The sequence below is a fragment of the Moschus berezovskii genome, chromosome 4 (assembly GCF_049115385.1).
Source record: "Moschus berezovskii isolate FMDL1 chromosome 4, NW_MosBer_1.0, whole genome shotgun sequence".
Lineage (NCBI taxonomy): Eukaryota > Metazoa > Chordata > Mammalia > Artiodactyla > Moschidae > Moschus > Moschus berezovskii.
Genome location: NC_142463.1, coordinates 62582890 through 62602777, shown reverse-complemented (window position 1 = coordinate 62602777; position 19888 = coordinate 62582890). Strand labels below are relative to the sequence as shown.

The 19888-nt window shown below is 40.7% G+C and overlaps 1 protein-coding gene across 3 annotated transcripts; it reads right to left on the bottom strand.

Annotated features, from left to right (window-relative positions):
• Positions 1–1044: 1044 nt before the first annotated feature.
• Positions 1045–19157, bottom strand: DNASE2B (deoxyribonuclease 2 beta). Of its 3 annotated transcripts, none has more exons than XM_088834869.1 (6): positions 19045–19157; positions 14919–15096; positions 9721–9802; positions 6778–6939; positions 5257–5454; positions 1045–1385 (listed from the first exon to the last, which is right to left on the bottom strand). In XM_088834869.1, the coding sequence occupies exons 1-6, from the start codon at positions 19155–19157 to the stop codon at positions 1045–1047; spliced, it is 1074 nt and encodes a 357-aa protein (XP_088690995.1). The 3 variants fall into 3 exon arrangements, with proteins under 3 accessions (XP_088690995.1, XP_055259950.2, XP_088690997.1); XM_055403975.2 differs by having other exon boundaries at positions 6778–6873; XM_088834871.1 differs by lacking the exons at positions 14919–15096; positions 19045–19157 and adding an exon at positions 11040–11081.
• Positions 19158–19888: the final 731 nt, after the last annotated feature.

Below are 19888 nucleotides of genomic sequence, written 5' to 3'. Positions count from 1 at the left end.
CCTTTTGTCTTTTCTCACTGCAGGGTGACTCACATTCAAATTCCACCTGTATTTTTAAGTGTTAGCTGCTCCAGGCTCTGTGCCAAGTACTTGAGCATACATAGATATCATCTCCATTTCATAGAGAAGAAAACCAAGGCTTAGAGAGTTCACCTGAATGGCCCAAGATCATACAATTAATGGGCTTCCTTGGTGGCTCAGATGGCATAGAATCTGCCTGTAATGCAGAAGACCTGGGTTCAATCCCTGGGTTGGGAATATCCCCTAGAGAAGAGAATGGCAACCTACTCTGGTATTCTTGACTGGAGAATTCCATGGACTGAGGAGACTGGAAGGCTACAGTCCATGGGGTTACAAAGAGTTGGACATGACTGAGCAACTAACACATACTAGCTCAAGAATGACCAGTTAGACTTAACCATAAACCACTGAAAAGAACTTTAGGAGGAAAACGACTAAATAGTTTGATGTACAGAGAGAAATGTCTCTTCTTCAAAAAGGGGTGAGGAGGAGAGTCGAAATTCTTCGTGAAGATGAAATTACTCTAGAAGATGGCCAGTCACTCCATGGACAATTGAGAGCTGACTAATCTGGAACAAAACTTTTTCCTTTTGCTCCTTTCATTTTATAAATATATTTAAATATATATAAAATAAATACATATTTTATTAATTATGTATATGTGTATATATATATATATATACATGTTTATGGCATACAAACAAAAGTAGATAAATTGCCACTATTGGAAGATAACGTGTTAGGCATGGGAGAAAAGCATTTTATTTGATGATATGTGGACCATAAGTACTGGAGAAGGAAATGGCAACCCATTCCAGTATTCTTGCCTGAAAAATCCCATGGACAGATGAGCCTGGTGGACTACAGACCATGGGGTCTCAAAGAGCTGGACATGACTGAGTGACTAAGATGATGATGGACAATAAGTAAATTCACAGGCTTTTAATATATAAAGAATGAATCTAGTAGAAGAAGACCCCTTATCTGTGTTGAAAATGATAGCAATATGTCCTTTCACCAAGTTTAGTTACAGTTCTCATAATATAATACTAATCCTTGAAATGCTCGGTAAATGTGCTGATTCTGGGTACAGATGAATCCACCACTTCGGAAGGCTTGGTATGGACTCCGATTTAGGTCTCCAATACATGTCCAGCGATTTTTGGTGCCCTTGCGGGAAATACACCATTTGGCATGATCCTGATAAGAGCTGAAATAAGACTGTCTAGATATCTTAATTGCTTTGATATTGTAGACATGGTGAGGAAGGGAGCAGTTTGAAGGAAGCTCTTGTCTCTTTCGCTGCCAGGTTTCTGTTAGCAAGTGTGTCTTCAACTGTTGAGCCATCCAGCCTGCAAAGATGTCTAGAGTTTTTTAAAGAGAAAAATAGTGAGGTTAATATTTATTCTTAGATAAATCCTAAAAATATCCTCAGGAAGAGAATCATCACTCATGCCTGATATGTGCATGTCACAAGCATAATAAAAACAACACGATTGAAAGAGTGGATGGGAGAGCATTTTGTAAATGCTAAAGTGATATGAAAATAAAAGTTATTATCATTATTACTAAGATGACATTGGTGCTGAAAATGTCTTATGTTCTGCACAAACAAGGGAGCAATATATGTTTTTGTCCTGAAAAGACCTTTGGAAAGACTAAGGCTAGATAAGTAATCAGAGGCCAGCATCTAGAAATCTTTATAAACCATCCCAGAGTATATGAATTTTCCTGAAATCAATGGGAAATTTTTTAATACTATATTTTATTTATTTATTCTCAATTAGTTAATTTATTTCTGTTGCTTTGGATCTTCATTGCTGCATGTGGGCTTTCTCTAACTATGGAGAACAGGGGTTACTCTCTAGTTGCAGTGCATGGGGCTTCTCATTGCAGTGGCTTTTGTTGTGGAGCACAGGCTCTAGGCTCATGGGCTTCAGTAGTTGCAGCAAATGGCTCAGTAGTTGCAGCTTGCTGGCTCCTGGGCATGCAGGCTTCAGTAGCTGTGGCTCATAGGCTCTAGAGTGAGGGCTCAGTAGTTGTGGTGCAGGGGCTTAGTTGCTCTGAGGCAGGTAGAATCTTCCTAGGCCAGGGACTGAACCCGTGTCCCTTGCATTGGCAAGCAGATTCTTATCCACTGTACCACCAGGGAAGTCCTCAATAGAGAATATTTTAAGGAGTGTTAGTGGGGGATCACAATAAACTATAGAAAATTCTGAAAGAGATGGGAATACCAGACCACCTGACCTGCCTCTTGAGAAACCTGTATACAAGTCAGGAAGCAACAGTAAGAACTGGACATGGAACAACAGATTGGTTCCAAATAGGAAAAGGAGTATGTCAAGGCTGTCTATTGTCACTGTGCTTATTTAATTTTTGTGCAGAGTACATCATGAGAAACAGTGGGCTGGAGGAAGCACAAGCTGGAATCAAGATTGCCGGGAGAAATATCGATCACCTCAGATATGCAGATGACACCACCCTTATGGCAGAAAGTGAAGAGGAACTAAAAAGCCTCTTGAAGAAAGTGAAAGAAGACAGTGAATAAGTTGGCTTAAAGCTCAATATTCAGAAAACTAAGATCATGGTATCTGGTCCCATCATTTTATGGCAAATAGATGGGGAAACAGTGGAAACAGTGGTTGACTTTATTTTTCTGGGCTCCAAAATCATTGCAGATGGTGACTGCAGCCATGAAATTAAAAGACGCTTGCTCCTTGGAAGGAAAGTTATGACCAACCTAGACAGCATATTAAAAAGCAGAGACATTACTTTGCCAACCAAGGTCCGTCTAGTCAAGGCTATGGTTTTTCCAGTGGTCATGTATGGATGTGAGAGTTGGACTATAAAGAAAGCTGAGCACAGAAGAATTGATGCTTTTGAACTGTGGTGTTGGAGAAGACTCTTGAGAGTCCCTTGGACTACAAGGAGATCCAACCAGTCCATCCTAAAGGAGATCAGTCCTGTATGTTCATTGGAGGGACTGATGTTGAAGCTGAAACTCCAATACTTTGGCCACCTGATGCAAAAAGCTGACTCATTTTAAAAGACCCTGATGCTGGGAAAGATTGAGGGCAGGAGGAGAAGGGGACAACAGAGGATGAGATGGTTGGATGGCATCACCGACTCAACGGACATGGGTTTGGGTTAACTCTGGGAGTTGGTGATGGGCAGAGATGACTGGTGTGCTGAGGTTCATGGAATCACAAAGAGTTGGACACGACTGGGCGACTGAACTGAACTGAGTGGGGGAATTAATAGAAACTGATTTATGATCATAAATATCAACTAAGAAACAATGTGCAGGTTGAATTGAGAAGACTACATTAGATTGGAGAAAGGAAAAACACGTTTTTGTCATAATAACTGTGATAACAAGCACAAGTGTAGACTATGGCCATGACAGAGATAAATGTGAGAGTTACTAAGGACCTGGAACTGATTGTATTTGATGATTTGATATGGGGGGTCAGTGAGAAAAAAGAGGGATCGAGAGTTTCCAGGTGACAATGCAGAATATGAGAAAAGGGGTAAGATATGTGAGGGATAATGATGAGATGAGTTTGACATGTTGAATTTTATGTGGCTCTGCCATTCACTGTTGAATACATCTGTCAGAACGCAGGTCTTGGATGAAGATCTAGATTTGGGAATCTCTCAAGGGCTAGCTGGAATTGCCTCAAATGCATTGTAGATGAGATAAGGATGAGTAGGGGACCACAGGGCAACCTAGTCACATAACGAGTATGCAGAGGAAGAGGACATAGCAGAAGAGACTTAAAAGCAGGAGGAAGACCAAAAGACTGTATACTGCCAAGACTCAGGGAGGGGAAAGTTTCAGAAAGGAAACTGTTCCAACTGTACCAAATTCTGCAGAAGCTTTTTCTGTCCTGTTAATTTGGGGATCTCTAATGCCCAGTTAAGGCTATGGTTTTTCCCGTGGTCATGTATGGATGTGAGAGTTGGACTGTAAAGAAAGCTGATCGCCGAAGAATTGATGCTTTTGAACTGTGGTGTTGGAGAAGACTCTTGAGAGTCCCTTGTACCGCAAGGAGATCCAACCAGTCCATTCTAAGGGAGATCGATCCTGGGTGTTCATTGGAGGGACTGATGCTGAAGCTGAAACTGCAATACTTTGGCCACCTCATGCGATGAGTTGACTCACTGGAAAAGACTCTGATGCTGGGAAAGGTTGGGGGCGGGAGGAGAAGGGGACGATGGAGAATGAGATGGCTGGATGGCATCACCGACTCTGTGGACATGAGTTTGAGTGAGCTCCGGGAGTTGGTGATGGACAGGGAGGCCTGGCGTGCTGTGGTTCATGGGGTCGCGGAGAGTCGGACACGACTGAGCGACTGAATTGAACTGAACTGAACTGAATGCCTACCACAGGGCTTTACAAGTAGTAGGCATTTGATAAAATTTTTCACTATTAAAGGAGGGAAGCAAGGAAGGAAGACTGAGGTCAGTTAAGGCTGTCATGGGTAACTGGGGATAGAATCAGAGAAGCAAGACTGTAGTCAAGGAGCAGTGAGCAAGTAAAGACCCTGAAGAGTTTTCTCAAAATAAATTTACAAGAAAAGAAAAAAAAGAGATATAGGGAATCTAGAATTGAGGGAGGATTTTTTTAGGAATGTTTGGGGCTCATAGAGTAGATAGGCTAAAGTATAAGAGGGGGAACAGATTGAATTAAGAATCCATGTATTCTTAGCTGGGATAGTTTCTAGGGCACTGGGGGGCACTGCTTCTGTTGGGAAGGAAGGAATCTGGTAAAAAGGAATGAAAGTAGAAATGATTGTTGAGGGTGGAGTGTGCACTTGAAGTGGTTTCCCCCTCTATTCGCTCTCTGAGGGAAAAACTGAAGATGAGTGAAGAGACAGGGAAAGGTAAAGGACTTGAGGGTAAAGAAGGCTTAAAATAATTGCTTACAGAGTGAAAGAAAAGGAAGAAAGCTTGATTCTGTGCCCAACTGAGGCTGGAGACTGTTTTTACTGGCCTCTAGCTAGATGGTTGTGAGATGGATCAGCAATCCTTCTCCTGAATCCTCTTGAATCCTTCTATTCAAGTGGCTGTTGTTTGAACTGATCCTTGATGTCCCTTTTCCCTTTCCTTTTTTTGTCTTCCCTCCTTTTCTATTTCTACACCCCTAAATAATCAGTATATTTGCTCTTTGCAATCCAAAGTGAGTCCAACAGCACTGTTACAACATATCATTTTGATGATGGTCTTTCTTACCGTCAAGAAAAGAATCAGACTTTGCAAAATGGAGGAAATTTTGTCCCTGGGCTGACTGAAGTGTGGCCAGGTGCCGGCCCGGGGTCTCTGAGGAGCTGGATCTGGCACACAGCTGGGGCATGTGGATGAGCTCCATGTGAAAGGTTACAGGGATGGAGCAGCTGTAAATGTTTGGGTTGTAGACCAAGAGCTGAGAGTCTGAACCACAAACAGTAAAGAAAAGTTGAGAAGTAAGATACAAATGGAAATGCTTGTTGGTATTTTAGATCTTGTTGTAAATTAAAAAACTGAACAGAACAAAAAACAAAAATGAAAGTACTTCCTTCTTTAAGCCAATAGCCTTCAAACTTTTAATTAAAATAGTTGACACCTATTGAGCACTCCCTACTTTTTATTACATGGGTTAACTAATTTAATCATAAGAATATTACCTTATTATTGGGTAAGTTATTTTATCACAATCCTCATTTTATAGATAAATTAATGGAGAACTTATGCCCAAAGCTATAAAACTTGTAACTGAAGGAGTTGATATTCAAGCCCAAGCAGGCTGGCCTTGGAGACCATGTGTTTTTTATCCTATGTGTAAATATACAAAAGTAGAAAACACCCGTATACTGATCATCCAGCTCCAAGAATGACCAGTTCATTACCGTGCACACCCAGTCTCTATGCTATTAAGCTCTCTAATCTGTGCAGGAGCTCAGCTAGCTACACTAGGGCTTAATTTGGGTAGGAGGCTCAGTGATCCTTTCCATTAGATGGAAATTTGATTTAAAAAAACATATTTGAAACCTCCTATATTTTAACAAATCACTCTTTACTATTTAGCAGCTCCCTCAGTAAAAAGTGATTGGTAAAATACCATTACTACTTCTCCTCCTCATTTGTACTTTGGATTTTTCAAGTCCAAGTATTTTTGGCCACTTGAGCTTGAGATCTTAAGGGAAAATCATCTGGTTTAGGCTCAGAAATGTCATGTTGGTGGCCTGTAAGCAACATGAGGTCTGCACAATTTAAAAAATAAGGTGGAGATCATATTAGAAAATCAGAAAATCTCTTTCTCTCTCAATTTCTCTTTCTCTCTCTCTTTTCTACTTTACATCTTCCCCTAGATTTCTGCTTCCTCTGAAAAATATGGAAATGTAGGTCTTCATTCTCATGGAGCCACAACATAATGGAGTTGCAGCTTTCGAGGAAAGCTAGTAGAGAGTCAACACCTCATTTTGTCAAATTCCCCACTGCCCATGCAATGTCCACTGGTGTCACCCAGTTTTGTCACCTGCCTGGCCCCTGTAGACATTTGAAACTACCACTTCTGATTGAGTTCAAAGACTTCCTTGGACCAGGAAACCAAGGTTCAGTAAGTGAGCCTGCCTAAGATCTCATCATGGCAAAACCAATATTGGAATCTAGGTATCAGGGTTTATGAATAGAGAAGCAAATGAAGTGATACATTTATTCATAATTCCCAAATCCCTTCTTAAATAGTACGTCTCTTTTTAAACACTCTAATGTTACCTATTGCTTCATACTGGTTGTACTTGAAAGTTATGCAGATGCCAGCTTGTCCATTTCGTCTCCCTGTGGGTGGATAATCATAGCCTTCTTCAGGAACTGGAGGAAAATGGGGAATGGAATGAATCAGCCAGAACCCCTGGACTCTGTTCCACAGAAGTACACCTACCAAAGGTACAGTTAATACAGACAAATTAGAAAACAAGCCTCCTTTAAAAAAAAAAAAGAGTTCAAAGCTACAACATTTAAGCCCTTTAAACTTCAGGCTAATGTTTCCTTAGGCTAATAATGACAAGGATCATGTTCTTTTTCAAAGATTTCAAAACCAGTTCAGGTACACATCATATTGCCCCATTACTGATGATAACCCAACGCAAAAAGGGAGCTACCACAGACACCCTGTGAAGAGTTAAGAGGCATTTCATGTTGAAACTACAAGGAAAATTTGTTTTGGCAGAATGCAAATTTGCTAAACTGGAGTTTGATCTGAATAGACTATATAGTCACCTGGCAAGCTTCAGATAATGTCTTTACTGCTAAGTAGCTAAGCTATTTTCAAAACCCAGCTGAAAAACATAGTTGAAAGAGAAAATATCAAATGAAAAAATGTATTTGAAATAATTTGTTGTGAGAAACTGATGCTCATTTATGTGCAGAAGTCACCCAATTTCACAAGTTTGAAAAATAAGAAGCAGAAAAGGGGTGGGGGGTGGGGATGAAGGAAGCCATGTTCTAAAGCATCCTAGTTACTTGTATTTTGTAAATCTCTGGAGCAGACAGTATGAAAGCCAGAAAGGAAGAAAACTGAAAGATTTTCAACATCTTGTGACATGGCACAAAGAACCCTGTCCAAAAGGCACCTATAATTATTTCTGTGTTTGTAAATATATCAGGATAATTTGGGTATGCTAACTTTCTGGTTTGCACATGACCACGCAGACATAAAAGTCATGCTTGCCTTCTTGTTAGAGTAGAAACCAAATGCCTGACAGTTATTTTTTTTTTTTTCAAAGAACACACTTTAAGAAAGCACACTGTTGCTGTCTCAGTGACTGTGGAATCAATACCTGCGTCGAGATGGAAAATGTTCAAAGTTCAGTTGCCTAACAGAACTGGATGACCTCAGGGTCTCTCTTCTGCCCAGATGAGTATGCTGTTTGTCTGAAATCCTAACTTCCTGGTACAAGTGCCACAGGATGTTGGAGCACCTGTTGGCAGGGAACTCTCCCATATGACATCAGATTCCACTCCATTTCTAATCTTCTTTCTGAGCCTTTGTATCAGCTAACAGAGTGGAATGACAATGGTGGTGGAAGGTTGGTAAAGAAGAGTTTGCAGAATGTGGCTGCTGCTGCTAAGTCGCTTCGGTCATGTCTGACTCTGTGTGACCCCATAGACGGCAGCCCACCAGGCTCCCCCGTCCTTGGGATTCTCCAGGCAAGAACACTGGAGTGGGGTGCCATTTCCTTCTCCAATAAATGAAAGGGAAAAGTGAAAGTGAAGTCACTCAGTTGTGTCCGACTCCTAGCGACCCCATGGACTGCAGCCCACCAGGCTTCTCCATCCATTGGATCTTCCAGGCAGAATGTGGCAGGATGTGGCAAATAGGACCATCAGGAGGGCAGCTTAGCTAAATCAAAAGCTAAGTCGCTCATGGCATTTGACAGCCATTACAAATTAAATTCTTAATCAGAAGTTGCAAACTGGCAGCCCACAGGCCAAGTCTAACCTGCAGATACATGTTATTATGCTTGCAGATTATTTTTAAAACTTCAAATTCATTGCCAACACTTAAAAACTGGGATTTTCCACAAACTCCTCACTTTCTCTGGAAAAAATCACATTCCCATAAGGCAAGCTGAGTGGTAACTGCTTCTTTAGACCATGTGTATACTCTCCAGTTCTCTAGTTACTTGTCAATTCAGCTCCCTTGGCTTGCTGACATCATTTTCCTGACCCTGAAGGCATTTGATTTGGGAACCTTCTGAAAAATACTTACTGCCATGTGAAGTTATTCATGGTATATTAAGTTGAAAAGAGTTTGAAGTAGTCACTAAAAAAGTTGTATAAAAAATGTTTCAAAATATATATTATAGAAAAAATAGAAAATGTTAGGTGCAACTGGTGGTTCAGTGGTAAAGAATCTGCCTGCAATGCAGGAGAAGCAGGTTTGATCCTTGGGTCAGGAAGATCACCTGGAGGAGAAAATGGTAACCCACTCTGGTATTCTTGCCTGGAAAATCCCATTTTCCAGGAGCCTGGTAGGATACAGTCCATAGAGTCACAAAAGAGTTGAACATGACTTAGTGACTAAACAACAAGATTAAGTGTAATTAGCTAATGAATATTAGGATTACAAATTTTTTGTTTACAATCATTTTGACTTCAACAACACACATACTTATATACATAGTTTACAAATAGAAAAATGTAAAAAAAAATCCCTATTATAAAAATCATTATAATACATAATTATTAACAAACTTACTATAATATGAGAATTATTTTAAAATACTTTTTCAAAAATGTTTACTGTATTTTAAATGGGACTAAGAAGGGTGGATTTTACTCTATGTAAATTATACTTCTATAAGTTTGACTAAAATGTGTGTGTATACACACACACACACACAGAGTCTGGCTAGTATTTCCAGTAGTCAAATGCTTATATTTCTGCTTTAAAGTATATTTTTAAAATGTTGAGAAATAAAATGGTATTCGTGTAAAGGATATTTCAAAGTCAAATTACATCACTATAATTGATCATTATCATTATCATTATAATCACATTATAAACTGTGATACAGGAATCACTCATCTTGATAACTCAGACCATTAAAAAGAAGAGCTATCTTTTTAGTGTGGAATATAAACCTACCAAAGATAGGATATTTTAAGAAAATGCTGATTTCCAGTAGGAAAGAGAAATAAGAGCCTTTGTCATACCTTTGGTGTGTCCATACTTTCTGCTGTAATTCACAGATTTAGGGACTCCATCATTGTATATTAGATAGGCTGTGCTGTTATTCTGTAGGAATATTTTAAAGTTATAATGGCATAAGTCCTTCACTCATAAACATTTTTCGCTCACAAGATTTCTATCAGCTACCCAGCCTACAATACAGAACTTTCATTAATACACATGAGAAATCATCCATTCCCCTAATACGCAGATTTCCCATCAATTTGAATTCTGTGACATGCAAGGCAGGAGACAAGAAGTCTATCCTCAACTTTGCAACTTGTGTGACAGGAGCCCCTGTGCTCTGTGACGTGTGTGTGAGGGCAATATTCCTATTTCTCCCAGTTGTTTTGGACTCATGTTCCTGATGAAGCAACTAGTGTATAATAAAGGCGTCCTTAAATATTTGTTCAGGAAATGAAGTAGGAACAACCAGCCATGGATTACATCTGGGCTTTTTCCATTGATATTATAGGCACAGCACAGAAATGGCTATCAGTGTTTGATTTCCTGTGCCTACTTTGTGCTTTACCACTTGGTCATAGCTTCTGGTTTAATCAGAATTCCTCATTCTCTGCTTATACTACCTCTTTGTTATTAGAGGATTTTTCTTCAATCTATTTCTCTGTGTCACTTCACCTTTCCAACTTGACATTTCCCTGCTTAAAAAAAGTGGTGTAATTGAATGTGTGATATTGGATTTCCTCTGGTAAGGCAAAATGCTAGTCAATTCTCCAAACAGTTTGCCAAATCTCTGAGTCAAAATGAAGCTATTACTTTGATAGTGTCTTTTTGTCATGTTTTGGAAACTTGCTTATGTTTGTTCAGTGTCATTCCATTTCAATTGTATCATGATGCAGTGACTTTTAATAAAGCCAATAATGTCAATAGTAAAAAGTCTCAGTAATATATTAATAATTAAAAGCAGGAAAGGACAGCCCATCTCTGTAAAAAAGGTCTTTGTTTTTCTCTGAGGGAAAAATAACAGTCTCCGACAGTTGGCTCAGCTGGTAAAGAATCTGCCTGCAATATGGGAGACCTGGGTTTGATCCCTGGGTTGGGAAGATCCCCTGGAGAAGGGAAAGGCTACCCATTCCAGTATTCTGGCCTAGAGAATTCCATGGACTGTATAGTCTATAGGGTCACAAAGAGTTGGACACGACTGAGTGACTTTCACTTTCACAGTTGCTTCATTATTTGATTTCATCTAAAACCATTTTTTTAAAAAAGGCATAAGGTAGTCTGTATAGCATTTTGGTGTAGTATGTTTAGGAATATTTGGGGAAATAAGCTGTTTTCCTACCTGTATTTTCCATAATTGACCATAACTACAGTTGGTATTCATATTCTCCACTGGAGAACTCTGACAGTTATTCTATGAGCCTGTGTTGAATGTGGTAACAAGGCCATTGTGTGCCTTTAGGGTACAATGTGGAGAGCCTCTGAGAAGATTCGGTGAGGAACCTAATTCTCCTAATAGATGAAGTTTACCATTCTAACTAGGAGTGTAACAATCAGCTAAGATTAAATGGGATGTAACTCTAGTGAAGAGAGGCCCTCTCACAAAGGGGAAAAATCACGAACTAACAATAGGACCTGGAGATTATCATACAAAGTGAAGTAAGTCAGACAGCAAGACAAATATCATATGATATCATTTATATGCAGAATCTTAAAAAATGATGCAAATGAGCTTTTTTACAAAACAGACTCACAGACTTAGAGAATAAATTTATGGTACCAGGGTGGGGGGAAAGGTGGGGAGGAGGGATAGATTAGGAGTTTGGGACTGACATGTACACACTGCTATATTTAAAACAGATAACCAACAAAGACCTGCTGTATAGCACAGGGAATTCTGCTCAGTATTCTGTAATAAACTAAATGGGAAAATAATTTGAAAAAGAATAGGTACATGTGTATATATAACTGAATCGCTTTACTGCGCACCTGAAACCAACACAACATTGCTAATCACTGTGCTCCAATATAAAAAATAATAATAAAAAGAGAAGAGGCAGACCTAGTCCTGTGCCTTTGGACATCCTTATTTCTTTAACTCTTAGTTGGATTTGACTTATTTGACTCCTGGATGTTGAACAAGAAGGTTACGGTCCCCAGTCTAGCTGGGAATATAGTCAGGCAAATATAGGCAACTGTGATATGGTCTAAGTGTTATTGTCAAGGTATGTGGGAGGTTCTCATTTATTGACACAAAAGCAGAAGAAGCAAAGTATTTCCCAGCATAACCCCAGATATTATCTTAACTTGACATTTGAGATTCGAAACCAGTTAGTCTGATCTTGCTTTTTGCTTTCTGTTAGGAGTTCAATTCTTGGTCAGAAGACGGGAAAGTTGTATCTTCATGGTCACTTCTGGCACGTATGTTCAACTTCCAAAGAACGTTCAGTCTTATCTGAATATCACCCCCTATTGTTGTTATTTTTCTTTTAGCTCTGTGCCAATCAAATGTGGCAATCAGCCCCTCTACTGTCATTTTCTTCCAGAATCCACCACTCATGGCATTGTGTATGAGCAGGGTTTACTGAAGCTATGAAACATTGAATGGTTTTACATTACCAAGCTAATCTGCCTCAGTCTCCCTCCATGTTTTATTTACTTTTAAATTCCTAGCTTCCATCTACTTTTTTTTTTTTTGCAGAGCAGTTTAGCTCTCCTGCCCTCCTAGGCTCTGGGACTACTTTTGCACTTCCAAAGATCATTATTATAGTTTATCAAACTAAGACCCATCCTCCCCAACCAAGATAAATGACAGAGGCTTTGCAGTGTTACTCTTTCCTTTCTCTTCTTGGTCAGTGTGAAGTGGGGAAGGGAAGAATGTGTTTATTTTTTCATTGATGGATTATACCCCAGATTTTTCCATTACCAACCCTAGAAAGCAGAAACAGCTACAGGTAGTTTTGATTTTACATAATAATTTATTAATTCAAAACATGCTTGTTGCTGAGACTGAAGAATTTCTAAAATCCTCTAGGACAGTGTTTGGAACATCACATGTATTCAAATAGCCTGCAAGTAAGTTTTGACTTGGTAACTTGGCTCTTTCAGTTCAGTTCAGTTCAGTCGCTCAGTCGTGTCCGACTCTCTGCGACCCCATGAATCACAGCACGCCAGGCCTCCCTGTCCATCACCAACTCCCGGAGTACACTCAAACTCATGTCCACAGAGTCGGTGATGCCATCCAGCCATCTCATTCTCCGTCATCCCCTTCTCCTCCCGCCCCCAACCTTTCCCAGCATCAGAGTCTTTTCCAGTGAGTCAACTCGTCGCATGAGGTGGCCAAAGTATTGCAGTTTCAGCTTTAGCATCAGTCCCTCCAATGAACATCTAGGATTGATCTCCTTTAGAATGGACTGGTTGGATCTCCTTGCAGTATAAGGGACTCTCAAGAGTCTTCTCCAACACCACAGTTCAAAAGCATCGATTCTTCGGCGATCAGCCTTCTTCACAGTCCAACTCTCACAACCATACATGACCACGGGAAAAACCATTGCCTTGACTAGACGGACCTTGGTTGGCAAAGTAATGTCTCTGCTTTTAGGCTGGTGTTAATGACAGGTGAATACAGTGGATATTTGCACACACAGAGACAGCTCTCCGCACATTTCAAGTAAATGCTCAAATAGACCTGTGCACTACGGTGTCTCAGACAGTAAAGAATCTGCCTGCAGTGCAGGAGACTCAGGTTTGATCCCTGGGTCGGGAAGATCCCCTTGTGAAGGGAATGGCAACCCACTCCTGTGTGCTTGCCTGGATAATCCCATGGACAGAGGAGCCTAGTGGGCTACAGTCCATGGGTTCGCAAAGAGCTGGACGTGACTGCGCGACTGACACTTTCAATAGTGCTACAGTCTAACTCAGAATTGTTGTGGGAATTAAATTAGTTGACATTTGTAAAGGCCCAGCACATTGTTAAGTGTTGAGTTATTTTACATTTTTATTTCTCAATAAATTGTTAGGAAATGCATAGATGAATATGAAGTGAAGTGAAAGTCGCTCAGCCATGTCTGACTCTTTGCGACCCCATGAACTATACAGTCCATGAAATTCTCTAGGCCAGAATACTGGATTGGGTAGCCTTTCCCTTTTCCAGGGGATCTTCCCAAACCAGGAATCAAACCCAGGTCTCCTGCACTGCAGGAGGATTCTTAACCAGCTGAGCCACAAGGGAAGCCCATAGATGAGTGTAACTGGATATTAATTATTGTTTGATTTACTTTCATCTCTGGTTGAACAACAGTATCTTGTCACTGAATAGCAGATGTTGCCTGGATGTTGGGAGACTGCACACATTGAGGCACTAGGCCTATTTACCCATGTCTCTTTGACTGGTTAATTCATTGCCTGATGAAGTCCAGTGTGTGTGCTGAGTTGCTCAGTTATGTCTTACTCTTTGTGGCACTTTGGACTGTAGCCTGCCAGACTCCTCTGTCCATGGAATTTTTCAGGCAAGCATACTGGAGTGGGTTGCCATTTCCTCTTCCAGGGGATCTTCCCAAGCCAGGGTTCAAATCCACATCTCCTGCATCTCCTGCATTCGCAGGTTGATTCTTTACCGCTGAGCCATCGGGGAAGCCCTATGAAGTCTAGCAGATTTAATCTCCATTCAGGCAAGTTAGTTCAGGGCCTTGAACTAGTTCTTAACCTAGTAACCTAGGTACAGATACTCTAAGCCAGCCCTAGTTCTTAACCTACTATTTTAAAACTGATTAATTAAAAGGAAGACCAAGTGGAACCTTTTACTTTTCCCATCAAACTCATCACACCATGGCATGAACAACCCATAACTCATGGCATATTGACCACAGATCTATACTGCATTGTAACAGGAAAGAGCTCTTCTCTCTAGTTTCCTTTAAAGGGCTAAGATAGCCAGTACTGAGAAAATTGGCAGAGTTTGGCAGCCAAAAGATTTCAATATGTAATTAATTCAGTGATGCCATTGGACATAGTGCTAAATGTATCAACAATTTGGCGTTGCTGTAGAGTCTGTTGACATATCCCCTAAGGTCTTGGTTAGGTTGATTCAGATTCTGAGCTAACTTACTTCCAGTTGCTAGGATTGGGGGTTGGATATGTGAGCAATTATAACTCTTTGGAAGCTTTGGAGTCTGTATTATGCATTTGATGTGATTCAAATGAGTGATTAACTGTAACGTACCTCAGAGGCAGATGCTTCATACAGTTGTTGTAATGTCCTTCCCAAAACACTCTTGGTGGCATTCATTAGTTGCTTACTCCTGCTCCAGCTTCTGGTTGTAGAGTCTAGGTACAGGTACTCTAACCCAGTCTCTCTGCTTTCCTCGTCTTGCCTTTTGGGCAACTTATAAAAGGTAAACCTACAAAGGAAATAATTATGAATTACTAACATTTACTGAGTGTTACCTTTTTTAAAAAATAATTTATTTAATTGGAGGAACATCACTTTACAATGTTGCATTGATTTCTGCCATATAACAATGTGAATCAGGCTTGAGTGTGTGTGTGTGTATATATATACACACACATTATACATTCATCACACTTTCCTCTTGAGCTTCCCTCCCCTTCTGCTATCCCATCCCTCTAGGTCATCACAGAGCGCCAGAATGGGCTCCCTGTGTTATATAGCTGTTTCCTAGTAGCTATCTATCTTACACATGATAGTGAATATATGTCAATGCTACTTTCTCAATCCATCCCACCCTCTCCTTCCCCTGCTGTGTCCACAAGTCTGTTTTCTATGTCTGTGCCTCCATTCCTTCCCTGCAAATAGGTTCATCAATACCATTTTTCTAGATTCCACATATGTGCCTTGATATATTTTTCTTTTTCTGACTTACTTAGCTCTGTATAACAGGCTGTAGGTTCATCCACCTCACTACAAATGACTCAAGTTTGTTCCTTTTTATGATTGAGAAATATTCCATTGCATATACATACCACATTTTCTTTATCCATTCATCTGTCAATGGACATCTATTGCTTCCATGTCCTGGCTGTCGTAAATAGTGCTGCAATGAACGTTGGGGTAAATGTGTCTTTTTGAATTGTGGTTTTCTCAGGGTATATGCCCAGTAGTGGGATTGTGGGATCATATGGTAGATTTATTCCTACTCTTCACACTGTTCTCCATAATGGCTCTATCAGTTTACATTCCCACCAACAGTGCAGGAGGGTTCCCTTTTTTCCATAGCCTCTTTAGCATTTATTTGTAGATTTTTTGATGATGGCCATTCTGATTGGTGTAAGGTGATATCTCATAGTAGTTTTGATTTTCACTTCTCTAATAATGAGTGATGTTGAGCATCTTTTCATATGTTTATGTCTTATTTGGAGAAATGTCTAAGTATTCTGTCCATTTTTTGGTTGGGTTATTTGTTTTTCTGATATTGAGCTGTATGAGCTGCTTATATATTTTGGAGATTAATTTCTTTGTCTGTTGCTTTGTTTGCAGTTATTTTCTCCCATTCTGAGGGCTGGACTGACTATTTTCTTAGCCACTGTCAAGCACTTAACTATATCACTTCACCTATATTTCACAGAAGGTCTTGAAATTTAAGGAGAAGGATTTGCTCAAGCTATCTGCCTCTTATATTCCACCCTTACTGTTGCTTCTTCCCAGAGAAGAAAATACAAATCTGACTGTGCATGTTCTAAAAACATTTACTGGCCTGGTGTGTGAGATCACTGTGGTGAAAGCCTACATACATTGAAAATGGCTCTTCTATTCTTTCCACAGTTGGTAAGAATGCCAAGGCCCAGGCCTGGACTAGGGAAGTCTTAGATGTGTCTCTGCTGCCTGAAGGGCTTGGCATGCGTATCTCTTTGCAGCTGGCTGGCTGAATCTGAGATTTGGGTTTGGGCATCAGAGTCAGTGGAGGCTGTTTTGAGCCTCTGGCCTGAGCCACGTTCTTTGGCTCAGTTTATCGGCATACTCTGCATCGAGGATTCAGGGCCAAGACCAACCAATTAAGTAAGTGCCTTGCTTTCTTTACTATTGTTTCCTGTTTGTATGTTTCCTCTGGTTGACTCACGGGATGGAGAGGTGGTTGGACCTGCATGGTATTCAGACATTCTTGAATCATCTGGCCCAGGGTTTCTCAGTGTGCTCTATTCATATTTTGGGGCTCATTGTTCTTTGTTCTGGGGGGCTGTCCTATGAATTGTAGTATCCCTGGCTTCTTCTACCTGTCAGTAGTACATATTCCCCCAGTCGTGCCAATAAAAAATGTCTACAGACATTGTTGAAAGTACCTGGAAGGTGAAATTGACTTTGTCTAGCCAAATACCCTTTAATAGCATGAACACACATTTAACCCTCAAATACTCACACTGAACCAAACACTGTAATACATTCACTATTACCACATAACAGCATCTCACTTTACCCAGAAAGTTTTCACTTTTCATTGGGTTCTCATTGGTCTTATGCTTCTATTTATGTTCTTTCCTGCCCTGTCTGGACTTTCTGACTCTCAGGGCAGGTCCTCACATGTAGCAGGAAACATGAAATTATTCTTTGACCCTGACCTCATGTTCCTCTGGTCTAAGTTGTAGACTCAAGACTGTGCCTGCCTGTGTGCTCAGTTCAGCATTCTCTCTGACAGATACTGCTAAATAATACGTCCATTCAGTTGTGGCAAAAATAAATTTTTTGTGTTGATCACAATTTGATGGCCCACCAATGAAAGGTTTGTGAACTATCATGACACACCAGTTAAGAACTAGTGCTTTTATAAACAATTTTCCTGGGTGACCATCTCCAGTTATAATCTGAAGATTCTTGAATCTATTTCTAGCCCAGATCTCTGTGCTGAGGTCTAGACAAACCCAAATGCAAATATGGTTCAGAGACCAACTCCATGTTTTTGAAACCAAGTTCATGATATTGTGCAACAAATCTAATCATTCCCTACTCTTATGGGACACATTCACACAGTCACAGAAGCTAGCAACATGCAAGTCTTTCTTAACATCTTCCTCTCTCCTGCTACCCTCTGCCCACCCATTACCAAGTCTTCTCAGCTGTTCTTCTGCTTTACTTCTACTTCTTTAACTCGAGTATTCTCACCTATTATGCTGCAGAAGTCTTGTTGGTCTCCATGACTCTGCATGGTTCCTGGCCAATTGGCCTTCACAGTACTGTCAGTGGACTTTCTAAAATGCAAATCTGACTTTTTCAAGTCCCTACTTGTCGTCCCTCAGTAGTTCCCTTTCAAGGTCAAGTTCAGACTCAGCAATTTAACCCATAAAGCCCTTCATGACCTGGCCCTCACTTATCTCTCTAAGCTCCCCTCTTGCCATTTCCCCACAGTCACCTGAAGCACAAACATTACTCAACTGCTTCCAACTCTCCCAATTGTTTATTGCCTTTGGACCGCCTCAGGGCTTCTCCATTGGCCTGAGATGCCCTGACATCTCCCTTGTCTTTCTAATTAACTCAAAATTATTTCTAACTAACTCAAAATTATTCTTCAAATGTCTCCCAGAGAAGTCTTTTGGGCTCCATCCTCTCTAATGCCCCATCTATACCCTTACCACACAACTATGAGCTCCTCAAGGGTAAGAACTATGCTTTATTCATATTTATATTTGCAAAACTTAGCACAGGACTGGTGTGTGCTCAGTAACTGTTTGGTGAGAGAGTGATTGAGTGTATCTGTGTCCTCCAGCCTCAACTTTACACAAAGCTTGATGCCAACCATAAAGCAAACCTAAATACCCTAATTAATAAGAGCTTTTGGAGAATGCATGACTGTAATGCAAAGCTGTGTTTCACCCCTTTGACACTTCCGGAGATCAGTGGCCTCCCATCCACTCTAACAACTGCCTGTCCTGCCCAGCAAACAAGGTTAACCAAACAGTGCTGTGTACCATCAAGCCCTCTTTCTCCTTCACATACGTATATGCTGCACTATCAGGAAAAAGTCATCTATCTTCTCTCCTTTGTCAACTTAAAAGGATGCTGGGAGTGTTCTGTTAGTAAAACCACAAAGCAATTGAAGGAACTTGCCAAATGAGAGAAGCTGTCAGCTCTCCCACACTTCCCTGGCCACCAGCTTTGCCCTGCTGAGAGCATGAATCAGGCCCGCAAGGCACTGCTCAGCTCCTTCTCATGTGAAAACTCCCTCATTCAGAGCCTATCCCTACCTGGATACATGGCCCATTTACACACTTTCACTTCCTTTCCTTTTATGGGGAGAGGTGGAACAGAGGTCTCCTTCAGAACACGCAGTGAACCAGGTAACCACCAGTAGTTTGGCTTTCCACTGGCAGGCACCAAGCCTTACATTTCATTTACTTACCAATCCACAGCTTCACCTTCTTCATTTCTGCATGATATTTTTGTTACCTCCAGGATCCCAAAGAGACCAAGGAAGAGCACAGTCAGCAGTGTTCCTGGAAGTCTTGCTGTCATTTTCTGTCACCTTTAGTCCATGGCACAGCAGGAAACCTTTCCCCGGATGGTGGAGTCTGAGTTTCAAGTCTCCCTCAAACTGCTGGCTCTGACGTTTGATTCCATTTACCTCTGCCATTTGCTGTCTGGGCATTTTCAGAATGGGACGCATCCTATGTAATTGTGTGATTCAGTCACAGCATGCCAGCGTGATTCCTCATGCCTTTGTGCTGAATTGTTGACTGGTTTGCAAAGTCATCAAAAAGTCCTGGAGAGAAAAAAAGGATGTACAGGTAACTCTTTGGAGTGAAAATCATGGGATAGGAAGTTCAGTGGACAGGAGAACCCTGTGTTGATAAACAGATGTTGAATTAAATCTATTTCATGTGTTTTCCCCTTATGATTGTTTCTCTATGAAAAGAAAAGAAAGTAAAGTAAAGTCACTCAGTCATGTCCGACTCTTTGAGACCCCATGGGCTGTAGCCTACCAGGCTCCTCCGCCCACAGGATTTTCCAGGCAAGAATACTGGAGTGGGTTGCCATTTCCTCCTCCAGGAGATCTTCCTGACCCAGAGATTGAACCCAGGTCTCCCACATTGTAGGCAGATGCTTTACCATCTGAGCCACCAGGGAAGTCCTCTATGAGTGAGAGTAAATGTCTGTGGTTCACCCATTAAACAGAAATGACAAAATCTTATGTCTTAATAATAATTAGGATCTATCACTTGTGATACTATCTTAAGGAAACATTT

Coding starts and splice junctions, on each gene's coding strand:
- DNASE2B (XM_088834869.1), bottom strand. CDS start 19,157: ATGACAGCAAGACTTCCAGGAACACTGCTGACTGTGCTCTTCCTTGGT. Junction 15,097..19,044: donor GAAGGTGAAGCTGTGGATTG/GTAAGTAAATGA, acceptor TTTCCTTTGTAG/GTTTACCTTTTATAAGTTGC. Junction 9,803..14,918: donor ATGAAGCATCTGCCTCTGAG/GTACGTTACAGT, acceptor ATATTCCTACAG/AATAACAGCACAGCCTATCT.